Raw genomic sequence first — 13,132 nt, 5'->3', positions numbered from 1 at the left:
ACATTATGTATCATTATTCAACATCCTATAAAATTAGTTTAATAGTCTTAGTATTATTTATCTATATATAATTAATCTCATTAAGTAAACACAACTTATACAAATTGTTGTTTATGTTATATTTTTGCAAATAAAAATTGTTGTTTATGTTGTTGTTTTGCAGGTAAATTTGGTTCGAATCTTCAAATCGAGGTACATTTATATAAGAAAATATTAAGTTGAGTGAATATTTAGATATTATTACCATTATTCAAGTTAATTATGTACGTTATTTTCTTTAAAAAAAAATATGTACGTTATTTAATTAATGATTGTGATTCTTGGTTATGTTATTATCGTTTATTTGTTTAATATGATAATAATATTTTTTTAATTATATGAGTATAATTTATTTGTTTATTATGATAATAACGTTTTTACAATTTCAGTTAATATTTGTTGATTTTTTTTCATTATATGTGTGATCTTTTTTAAAATGAGTAAAAATTAATTTAGTACACGAACTTTTGTTAATGACTTAATTGGTACATGCCCTCCGAATTTCGGCCAATTACCAGTGACATATATTTAAAATGTTCAATTTTCCCTTTATTACAAAAAAAGTACACATTTTATTTTAAATTTTAATTAGATATATTTTTATATTATATTTTATACATAAAAATTGATTTTATTAAAATTTTAATTTGTACATAATATTTATTATATTAGATAGATTAAATAGATTATATATTTTAACGAGAAAGATTAGATAAATTATATTAAGACATAATATCTAAATAATCGTAAATAAATAAATTGATACCGTAGAAAAAAAAAATTAGTAAAATTCTAATTTTTGTATACATAGTTTCTCGATAATATTTGAAAAAATATTAAATAAATAGTGATTGTGATAAAAAAAATTTATTATTTTAACTATGTAAAAAATTATTAAATATATTATTTAAAAAAAAATATTGCATAAGTTTTACTAAAAATTAATTTCAAATTATATTTATAAAAAAAACTCATCAAAACATCAATTAAATTCCGTCATAACGTACCACATGTTTGTTAATCTACAAATAAAAAATTGAAAGTTTATTTAAACACAATAATTTTATAAGAGAACATGACTACTCCCGTGACTTTGGCCTGTCTTCGGTACGAAACAGAATACACTCCCGATTACCTTAAACGCGATAAAAAAAAATGGACTCGGCGGTAAACAGTGAAAAATCCCGTAGTCTCACTATCCAAAGTAGTTCGATTATAAGATAAATGCAAATTCATAAAGAATTAATTACAAGAACATCGATTGGTACACAACTTATATGATCCATTAAAACATCAAAAGTGGCAGAGACTACTATAATCTAATCCAAGATATCCAATTGCCAAACTTGGGACTTATTGTATCTCAACTAATTCTTCTTCTTAACCCCAACAGTCTTTCCCTTCTTGTTAGCAGATTCTTTTTGAGCCTTCCCACCTGTATCCTGTAGTTAATTTATAGAAATTAAAATAAGCTGTAGAATTACAATGGGCCAGAAATAAATTTTAGGTGTAAAAGCAAATAATACTCCAAGCAAATGGTATGTATGCTCCAGCATAGACGAATTCTAGTATCACATGGAGATTTATTGGTTAACCACTTTGTACACAGTTAATTATTGGAGCTATTCTCCATCCTTTAACCAAAAGACTTTGGCTTCAAGTAAACCGTTAATGGAAACAAAAGTGATTATTTCACAGGATGCAGGATGCTGCCACCTATGACATTGTTTTCTTAATGGACTTGATAATATAAAATGTTGGAGACTTAGATTTACTGCAGCTTTCAGCTTCAACTGCCAAAGCAGAAGCTTCTACAGGGTAGCATGGACTTCCTTGGGCCTAGATCAGGAAATGGCAGGTTTATGTTGCCGAAGGCCTTAGGCATGAAAGGGAAGGATACTTCACCAGAGTACATCCTAAGCTTCACAACTCTTTTTGAGAACCCAATAACATATTTGGTTTCCTGTTGGTCAGTATAAAAAAAATATGGCAACTAATCAGAGAAGAGTAAGGTTTTGGTCCTGAAGTATTCCAAGTTATTCATTATATGCTTGTGCTTAAAAGGTGAGTAATCCAACTAGGCATATGCGATCAAAGAAATACAGAACATTCGTAAATAGACACCTGCAATAAATTAATCCCACAAACAGCAGTAAAACTGAAGGAAAAAAAATTGCTTCTATTGAATGTGTAGAGCATGAAAAGCAAGCTTGTAATTTCCGATAAGACAAGTAGATTAGGCACTATTGAAGAAACAAATATGTGTAAGCTAAATTTAATAACACAAGCAACAATATCGTCAGCAACCATCAAAAGATTTGGAGTAGAAGCAAAAGACATTTTACCAGTAGAATGTAGCCGGTAAATCTACCAAACAATGGCAAATTTATATAAATGCCTACCAAATAAGGAGAAACTAGCATGAAACACCTAATCATAACGTTATTATCTAAGACTTACTAATATTATTCAAATGTTCAATCCCTCATTGAGACATAAATGAGTCTCACTCCAAGCAAAAGAGCATACCTTTCGTTTAATGGGTGCTGATGTGCTAAAAACTGGTTTGAAGAATGACTCTAACCTGTTCAGAGGCAAAAAATAAAAAATATTAATGTGATAGTGGTGCTTGACTGAATGATTACACTCTAATTCAATTTTACTTGGTCAATCGATTCATACCGGCCCTGAGCAGACTTGTTTTTGGCAGCCTTGATCTTTTCTATTGCCTGAATTCATCAAACTTAAAGTCAATAAGCTTTAAAGTTTGATCTTGTATAATTATTTTATTTGATTTTGAGTGTGTGAGTTGGAGTGAGGTGTGGGTGCACATGGAAAAACTTCAGCAGTAGTTCGGAAACATGCCTTAGTTACTCTGTCACCGTTAAACCCATTTTCATTAACCAAAAAGCTTATCAACCCCTGAAGAAGAAAAAACAATGCAATGACCAAAAACTACCTCAACGGAAAAAGTGTAAAAAAGTGGAAAAGCAATCACTTGTTCATCTGGAGCAGCCCACTTGAGCTCAAGTTGATCATCGGTAATAACCAACGGTTCTTTAAAAAGCGTTCGAGCCTCTTGATATGGCCAATCATCTGGTATTTGATACCTGCAACATCACTGCAAATTATTTCCCCTATCTTGAAATGAAATATCTGTTCGTTTGAAAAGGGAAAAAAGGCAAAATATCGATTTTAGTCATGTATGTACCGGAGAATTGACATGTTTAGCTTTGTATTTTGGCTGGATCAATTATAGTTCCGTAACCATGTTAAGACAAGCAATTTTAGTCATCGTCAAAATATGTCATTATATAACATTATAACTAATATTATTATTAATTTATCTTCCAAAAGAAAATATCATTATTAATTTTTTATAATTACGTTAAACACAAGTACATGCCACAAGGGATTTTTTTAACCAAGTAATTATAAAATTTAACAGTGATATTAGTCATTTAATTACATGATTTTAGATGAGAATAATAAAATTGATAGTCGGAACATAGTTGCAGGATTCAACCAAAGATACAAAACTGAAAATGTCACACCCCAATTCATACAAGATTAAAATTGACATTATTACTCCTAAAAAACATTAACCTTAGCATTGACCTGACAGAACAACAATTTAAATGTGATGCTTAAACCACTATATGAATCAAAGAATATTGGATTTTGGGTTGTATCATTCATATCAACTATATATTATAAAAGGAAAGGCACTTGGTCTTGTAATTAGTATTAAAATTAAAATCACATGTTTGATTGTTTACGTAAGACAAAAGTTTACGTAAGGGTTGCATTGAGATGCAATTGAAAACTACCTTTTAGGAATTGTGATTGGCTAAAATTATTCGGGATCATGATTGGCTAATTGGACCTTACGTACCTACTGAGGAAAGAAGTTTCCCGTTTTTCACTAGAGGGTAGTGAAAATGTCAAAACAGTGAAAGTAAAAATTTATAAAGTTAAAGTTCATACTTTATATCTTACTAAATATTTTAAAATAATCATTAACATTTATCTGTTATTATTTTTCAGTACAAAGTTTTTGACATGTCATCAATTCACAATCCGTTATCTGCAATAGTCGACAAACATGTACTGACCGATCCGAATTACCACAATTGGCTATGAAATCTGAAAATCGTCTTGAATTCGGAGAGGATTGCATATACACTTGATGAGTCGCCCCCTGATGAGGCTCAGACTGGATGTAGCCCTGAGGAGCTACAAACTTACAAGGATTGGTGTGAACATGAATTGAAAGTCAAATGTTATATGCAGGCTTCTATGAATGATGAGCTGCAGAGGCGTTTTGAGGGAGCAAAGCATGCTGCTGAGATAGTGAGTACTTGAGTGCTGAATTCCAAAAGTATCTTAGGGATTCTCCCGCAGTGGACACCGTCTGCTACACCTCAGTTGAATGGTGTTTCAGAACGTAGTAACCGGACTTTGATGGACATGGTTCGGTCTATGATGGGGTTCACGGAGTTGCCGCCATCCTTTTGGGGATATGCGCTTGAAACAGCGGCACTGTTGTTGAACAATGTTCATTCAAAGGCAAGATAAAACACCATGTGAGATATGGATGGGAAAGCCTCCTAAGTATTCTTATCTTAGAATATGGGGGTGCCCTGCTTATGTGAAGCAGACAGTGAGAGATAAATTGGATGATCGATCCATTTTATGCTACTTCGTGGGATATCCAAGGAATTCGGTTGGATATTATTTCTATCATCCCAAAAAAACAAAGATGTTTGTTTCTAAGAATGCAACCTTCTTGGAGAAGGAATTTCTATTGGATATAAAATGAGAGATGATAGAACTCAAAGAGGTTCGAGAAACACCCACGGTTGTAGAGCCCATACCCGAACAGCCAAGAGAGGAGATACAAGCTCCTAGGAGATCCGATAAGGTCTCGAGACCACTTATGAGGTATGGTCTGCTTCTTGAAGAAGGTCATGATGAGTCTGACCATGGATGTGACCCAAGGACCTTCAAGAATGCGTTATCTGATGCCGATTCATCCAAGTGGCTTGAAGCTATGGAATCTGAGATTAATTCCATGTGTTCGAACCAAGTGTGGAATCTTGTAGATCCACCTGAAGGAATTGTTCCTATAGGGTGTAAATGGATTTACAAAAAGAAACTTGGGGCGGATGGGAAGGTGGTGACCGTCAAGGCGCGATTGGTAGCAAAAGGTTATATTCAAAGACAAGGAGTTGATTTTAAGTAAACTTTTTCTCCAGTCGCAATGTTCAAGTCTATAAGGATACTGTTTGCCATAGCAGCATGGTATGACTATGAAATATGGCAGATGGATGTGAAGATGGTCTTTCTTAATGGGGATATTAAGGAAGAGATTTACATGTCTCAGCCTGAAAGCTTTACATCTATCGGAAGTGAGCATAAGGTATGCAAACTTCAAAGATCTATCTATGGTCTCAAACAGGTATCTAGGAGTTGGAACCTCAGATTTGACGGTACAATCAAAGAGTTTGGTTTTACTAAGAATCCTGAGAAACCCTGTGTGTATAAGAAAGTCAGTGCAACACTTGGGTGAAGCATTTTTTGTATTGGGAATACAAATCTATCGGGATATATCGAAAAGATTGCTTGGTCTCACCCAGTCTACATACATTGATACCATCGTGAAGAGGTTTTCGATGGAAGAGTCCAGGAGAGGACATCTATCAATGTGTCATGGTGTGTCACTATCCAAGTCCACGTCTCCCAAGATTGATGCAGAGATAGTGACGATGACACGCATCTGCTATTGGTAGTATAATGTATGCGATGATATCTACACATCTTGACGTGGCAATTGCACTGAGTGTTGCAAGTAGATATCAATCGATCCCACGAAGGACTAAGAATGTGTTTTTGGTCTATGGGGTGGAGAACTAAAATTGAAAGGTTATACCGACTTTAGCTTCCAAAGCGATTTCAATGAATTGAAGTCAACCTCTTGGTTTGTATTCATGCTCAATGGTGTTGCTGTCTGTTGGAAGAGTTCCAAGCAAGACAACAATGCGGATTCCACCACTGAGACCGAATACATTGCTGCATCAGATGCAGCAAAAGGAGGGTGTTTGGATGAGGAATTTCGTCCAAGAGTTGGAAGTTATCCCTAATGGAGTTGCTCCAGGTCTCATCAGAAATCCAAACATGTACTAAGAAAATACCACATCATCCGGAAAATTGTGGAAAGAGGAGAGGTGTCGTTAGACAGAGTCGCCTCCGCAGATAATGTTACTGATCCACTAGCTAAGCCTTTACCAGGACCATTATTTGAAATGCATCGCGAATCAATGGGTTTGAATCATATGGGTAGTTGGCTCTAGTGCAAGTGGGAGATTGTTAGAATAGGTGCCCGTCGAGCCAAGTGTTGGCCGATGGTCCTTGAGAGAACTCTTGTATGACAATCTTTATTTTAATAATATTTGACATTATTTAATTTGGCACACCTTTATATGATACACATGCTAGCTGCATAGATAAAGCTCTTGAATATACAAATAGTAAAAAGAATATGAGATGGTCATGTGATGACTATCATGAAACTCATATTTGGAATACTGTATATTCTAAACTGTTCCTAGTCGATTCAGCCGCCACAAAGAAGGATAACGGTCGCTCGAGCTTGAGACTAGTATTTGCGATGTGAGTACCACGTTTCATTGGTAGGGACATGGTTATGTCCAAGCATGCAAATAGGTGCTCCTTGTAGAGTGCACTGAACAACCCTCCCTAAAGGACTTTCCAAGTGTTTATCACTTATCGAGTGGAATAGTCATAGTTTATGGTTGTACACCATTAGTCCTTATGACCCGGAACGACATGGAAACTCTATATGCTAGAGCTTCACTTTGACTTGTTTACCGACTCAACTGGGGTCATCAGGTGGCAATGTTGGGTGTTGTGTCGAAACATATAGGAGTCGATGCATTGTAGTCGGGGATTCACCGCTTACCTACGGGTATTGACATCCTATGTGATCTCATGCATGTGCAAATAGGTGATCTCTGATAATCAAAATGACGTTAGTTTCTTTGAGTCTTTAGAAAAGAACCGCACCACAAAATGAACTGATTGCATAGAGAAACAACCATATGATAAAAGTTAAAAGCACCTTTCTTTATTGATATTCTCCAGAATATTCTCGATTGAGCCATGCTGGCGAATCAATTTTATTGCTGTCATTCCACCAATACCTGGGAAACAGCAGAATTCAAATTCTATTATCTAAGCAACAGGAAACTTCAATACTTGATGCAGACTAGGAAAATGAATTTAAATCTTTTACCATGAGGAAGCATAGGCTTAAAAGCTACAGAAAATGTTATCTTGAAACACAAATTTTACAGCCCAAAATGGAGAAAAAACAGAAGTTGCAAGAAAGAGACCAAACTTGCACAACAGTAGAAAGCCTCCGCCGATTAAAGTCAGGAAAAGGTCAGACCAAATATATTAACATGCATCATCATCAAAAGGCCCCTAAACATTGTTGTAAGGTTGAAAACACAAATACAATAGAATATAATGAAATCTTACCATATTTCCCTAAGGAGACAAAATATCAATTTGATTGGGATAATGTAACACGCCTAGTGTTCGAAAAAAGCTAATTAAGCGCGAAGCGTGCCAAAAAAAAGGGCTTCAAAGTTCAATCCGGCAATGATAAGATATTTTTAAAGTAGTTTAGATTAGATTTGATGGAATAAAATCTGGCATATTAGAAAAGAGATTATTTTGTTCCTGATCTGTGGGGATTTGATTCTATTATCTTTGGCTATTTAAATGTACGCTTTGTATGACTTTCTGCCATATCCTACGTTTCCTGCATTGGTTGATGAGCACAGGCCCACTGTTAAGTGTTGGACTGCCCATATTTGGGTCATCCGTTAATGTCTTCACACTCCAATTGTTCATTCATGGGCGTGAGGAGGTATGTTAGTTGTCCCACATTGGTTGTACAAAGTTCTTGGGAGTTTTACATATAGACTTGGAAAATCCTTGCCCTTGAGCTAACTTTTATGGTTGAGTTACGTCCAAGTCCACCATCTTTAACAAATATGTTAAAATTTCATAATGAAATTTTATGTTTCAAAATTTAACACATAGTCTATTTCATTTATTTTTAAGGAAAAGGAGGTACACATTCAGGATATTGCTGCCACGAGCATTACATATTAAATTAAAGTACTTATGGAATTCAGATACAAATAGAAATATACAGATATCAATGAAATATATTCAACATACTTAGACAAAGAACATACACCTCTAATCTTCAGACATAGTCTATTTTAACAACATAAAGAAACATGCATATTTTTTTCATTTTCTTACTGTAGAGATAAACAAGTTGGTTTGTTTCCTAAATTCATATATCATAAAATACAAGAAAAAACAAAAATCACTTTACCTTTTATGCTATCACAATAATCACAACCACAAAGAATGCAAAGGTCAATAAATTGATCCATTGTCAGATTCAATTCCTCCAAAACCTGTTAACATAACGGCAAATCTGAATATGGCCAAACAAATTTTCGAATGGTAGAGCAAATGGTCCACCAAGATTTAGATCAACACTCAAATCAAATCAGACTTACTAGCTTAAAAAACCCTAAATTCGCTAAAAAGTTGAGAAAGAAAATCAACTTCTTACAACCTTCGAGACTTCAAATTCCATTACTGGGATTTTCTTGGAGCTAGGATCCATTAAATGACGAAGGAACCTTGGAGCTCCGAAAGTTAGAGAATCCATATCCTCAGACGCAACAGCATATACCTAATGCACAAATGAAGTTCAAAATTCTTTTAGACCATATGAATTTTGCATGAGTCCACACTCTTGAACGATAGGTTTTTGTAGAAATATTTAGATTAGATAAATTCAAATCTTATCTTTTATATAGGATCAGTTTGAATGTTATCAAGATTAACTTATTTATAATCTAGATGAATATAGATTACGTCTAGAATCTTGGGATTTGATCTGTAATGTAAAGTATTTAGACAGTTGCATCCAATGTAAAGGATACACAAATTAATAAAAATTCTCTCTTTTTTTTTACAGTTTTTCGCAAAGAAAGGAAATTACTATTTGGCAATGGAGATGAAATATCCACAATTTGGCAATGGAGATGAAATATCAACAATTTTCTTTGATTAAATACATGGCAACGGTTGACATGACATTATAAGCATTTTTAGGATAGTATGTCCAATTAGATAATATGATTACTCAACTGAACCGGTGATCCAACTGGTCTACCTTAAAAAACGGTCCAACCGGTTGGACCGTTTTAACCGAACGGTCGGAAAACCGTTATATAATATAATAAATAATATATTTTAAATTTTATTTTTATTTTAAAAAACTAAAATATGTATATATATCGAAATATATCGAAAAAATATATATATTTACCATAGTTTGAAAACTAAAAACAATTATATAAATATATTCAAAATATCAATTATTGTTATATTTTTTTAAAATAAATTAATTAAATAAAAAAACACTAGGTTTACTCAAATAATATTTTCCATGAAGTACAAATTCCAAACAATCGTGTATATATATAATAAAACTTTAAATTTAAGGTTTATAAAATAAAAATAATAATTATTCAAATTCAAAAAAAATAAAAAAATTCAAAAAGCCGGTTGAACCGGTTTTATGGTTCTTGACCGGTTCGAGCGGTTTTGGCCCGAACCTGTGACAAGTTTCCGGTCGAGAACCGGCCGGTTCGGTCTGGTTCGATTTTGAAAACACTATGATTAATAGCAGTACAAATACCTGGCCTTCTTTGCAAAGTGCGGCACACTCTGCTTCTGCTTCACAAGGAGCCTAATCAAGTTACCAAGAAAATGTTATCTCCATGAAGAGTATTACACCCGTCTCCAAAAGAGGGTTATGAAAATATACCAAGACAAAATACGCCTCGGAGATATAATGTAATTAGAAGCATGAAGATCTTAGTAGGTTAAAGGCTTGTGTGTTGTTGTGTTGTGGAAGCATGAAAAAATTAAAAAATCAAATTCATAGGGCATCACCTCGATGACAGGCACTCCCATAAGTCTAAGAAGCTTTTTGCAGTCATCATTGTGTTGCTTTGTTACCTGCGCAACTAAAAAGTCAATATCTCATGTTGCTTCCAAAGCTTGAAAATTTTTAATTATTCTAGCAACCAAAAGGGAAAAACAAAATGCAGCATATGCAATGACAAGAAATTGACTAATACAACACTAAAGGGTTGCGAGACATACTGGACGAGTTAAATTTCAGTGTTTATGTCAAGAATAATTTTTTAAACCAATTAAAAATGGAATCGATTGTCACCATCCGCATAAATACTTGTACAAAACACTTTGCAATGAACTAACAAGTTTTTATACTGAGTCAGTTCTAAAATATTTGGTTTTCCAGAAAGAAAAAGTTAGTTTAAAAAATAAAAAGATCTCTGCCCCCAAGTGGAGTAAAATTCCAGTAAATGAACAAGAGTTTTATTTGACAAACTCCTAATTTCATGTAAAGATGACACTCTACAGTTGAGTTATCTGGTATTTAGAAAGCACTTTTATCAAGAGAATCTCAACAAACATTTTCAATTGCACTTTGCTTTTTACCCATCCATTTTTTCTATTTTGCGACAAGCTGTTTGAAATTTCTCCCAGATAATATTGAGCATAACATTTATTTAACAATTACATAATGTCAAAAAGTGAGAACCATTTTACAGAAGATTGGCAACTTAAAGGAACAACTTAAACAGAATCAGAAAGCATTGTACACACCTTAACTGTTCTTTTACTGAATTTTTCTATTTCCTCCATGTTCCCCGTCTGCAATGACGGTAACAGCAGACATATTGTAAGGAAGACAACATTTATGTCATATGGATTGGACAGACAAAGCAGATATGTTATTTGAACGAAGAAAGACATGAACTTTGAGATTGTAAAATCACTATAATTCAACCTCCAGAGCAATATTTAAGCCCTCAGTCGCGTCCTCTCTCTTAGAGAATCTACATTCACAATTCAAAATTCTCGATAAGAAGTTGTTAAACTGAATTTAGCAACTGAAAGTTTAAAAGTTGACAAATAATGAACAGAGATGGAAACATCAAATACCGTTTTGCAAGCTCTTTTTTCTTCAAATCAGGGGGCTTTCCATCAAATACATAGCTAAGATGGCAGGTGCAGACAGATTTGGCAAGGGAATAAGTGAAATAAGCACAGAAGAAATAAGAAACATAGAAAACTGAAGAAAAAGTAATTACACTGGCTTTATTCCAGCTTCCAAAAGTCGGATAGTCCTCGAAAACATCCCTTGCAAATGACTAAAATAGCACCAATCAACCACAAAAAAAATGCCAACATAAGATGATGGTAAAAGTCAAAACTGAAATCAATTAACAAATACTCATAAACATAGAGTCATAAAATTATGGACACTTATCAGATATTCTTAAACACAATATGAAACAAGTATAAGGCGGGATCATATTCTGCATAGACAATGATTTCCCAAGTGCCAGACATCAGGGTTCTAAAATGTCACTGGCTAAATTTTTCTGAAAACCAACAGTAAACGACCACATGTTCACCTCAATAGGCTTGTCCGAACTCTGACATATGGGGGGGAAATGTCAGCTTTAGTAAATAGATGAATAGGCGTTCCTTTTAAAATTCCAAATTAGGAAAAATGTCGTAACCATTGACCTCAATCAATCAAGGTTTTATCATGAACTCGAAACATTTAATAATAGCTGGTTCTCATGACAAAATTCAGCTTGTGATGGAGATTGAATACCTTGTAACTTCACCAGCTTCATTAGTAAGCATTTCATTGCCAGCTCTGCCAACAACAATCTGCAATTAAAAAGGGCCATAAATATCCAATTCACTGAAATTCCATTCATCACAACAATATTTGAGACACGAATATCATAATCTGGCCATTACTCTCGCATATCCACATAGAAATAACTGGCAGGGAAGATGCTCGTCCGCCACCAGAGATTAAATGGTAATTTTTAGAAGTAATTTCTAATTTGTTGAGAAATGTAATATTTGTCTCGCCTCCCCAAGCTAGTACATCTAAAACCACACTAAACAGAATACAGGTTCTTCAAATTCACAAACATAAATATCAATTTAATTATTTAGAGCAATATATTCATCTCATAAATGATCATTGTGTCAAAATCTTATTATAGGCGTATACCAATGTAAAGACCAACTTTTTGGATTCGTGTCGGGTAAAAATCCATTTGGAACGTACAGTGATTTTTTAATTTGTCAACAAGCATTCACAGGCACAGTTTCACACAGAAAGGAAAGCACAATGACCAGGAACTGGTAGATGCTCATGCTGGCATCAATGGCGATTTTTCGGCCAAAATAGCTCTCGAATTTCTGCTCTTTCAATGCCTTCGGAGCATTGTCCGCCAATAGCTTTGTTAACCCCTAGAAATTGAGAGGGAAAACAACTTTTTCAACACCCGGAGCACAAAAATCAGTAGCAATAGAACAATGCCCAAATAATTACCTTAATTCCCATTTGAAGTGAAATGAAATGCAGAAAACGGCCACAAAACTGTCTATGATTACATCCACGTCGCCAGGATCTAGGGCTTTACCCTTTTCCCCCCATTTTAAGACCCCTTGTATGAAATTCTTTTTTTTTTTTTTGTTTACGGTTTTTTTTTAAAATTTTAATTTTAATTTTAATTTAATTTTTAATATATATTTATATATGTACTATATGTATTATATAATATATATTTTTAAAAATTTTTAAATTAAATGGAAACAAAAAATGGGTAAAAGATTTTTTATTTATTTATTCTTGATTTATTAGAGCGGACAAACGGGTGGTGGGGCGGTCTCCCACCAAAAACACACCGTTTGGCTGGTTGAGGGCGGGCAGGTCCATCATCTCGACGGACTGGAAATCATTAACCCAACCCAAGGTTGGTTGTGGGTTATGTGGACGGACCCGCAGATTGGCACACTACAAATAAAAATAAAAATCATTATAATTAATTATAAATTTCCTAAATAA

The 13,132-nt window shown here is 33.8% G+C and overlaps 1 protein-coding gene across 2 annotated transcripts; it reads right to left on the bottom strand.

The window, feature by feature from the left end:
* Positions 1 to 1,207: 1,207 nt before the first annotated feature.
* On the bottom strand, positions 1,208 to 12,741 carry LOC140880232 (flap endonuclease 1). Of its 2 annotated transcripts, XM_073284504.1 has the most exons (18): positions 12,617 to 12,741; positions 12,418 to 12,534; positions 11,879 to 11,937; positions 11,346 to 11,405; positions 11,197 to 11,250; positions 11,042 to 11,090; positions 10,858 to 10,905; positions 10,117 to 10,182; positions 9,860 to 9,910; positions 8,726 to 8,845; positions 8,477 to 8,561; positions 7,181 to 7,262; positions 3,038 to 3,149; positions 2,905 to 2,961; positions 2,722 to 2,768; positions 2,569 to 2,623; positions 1,815 to 2,002; positions 1,208 to 1,481 (listed from the first exon to the last, which is right to left on the bottom strand). In XM_073284504.1, the coding sequence occupies exons 1-17, from the start codon at positions 12,626 to 12,628 to the stop codon at positions 1,829 to 1,831; spliced, it is 1,248 nt and encodes a 415-aa protein (XP_073140605.1). In that variant the 5' UTR covers positions 12,629 to 12,741; the 3' UTR covers positions 1,208 to 1,481; positions 1,815 to 1,828. The 2 variants fall into 2 exon arrangements, with proteins under 2 accessions (XP_073140605.1, XP_073140607.1); XM_073284506.1 differs by lacking the exon at positions 1,815 to 2,002.
* Positions 12,742 to 13,132: the final 391 nt, after the last annotated feature.

This window comes from Henckelia pumila, chromosome 2, assembly GCF_033568475.1.
Source record: "Henckelia pumila isolate YLH828 chromosome 2, ASM3356847v2, whole genome shotgun sequence".
NCBI lineage: Eukaryota > Viridiplantae > Streptophyta > Magnoliopsida > Lamiales > Gesneriaceae > Henckelia > Henckelia pumila.
Note: the sequence above shows the minus strand (reverse complement) of the source record. Positions and strands in the feature narration are given on the sequence as shown.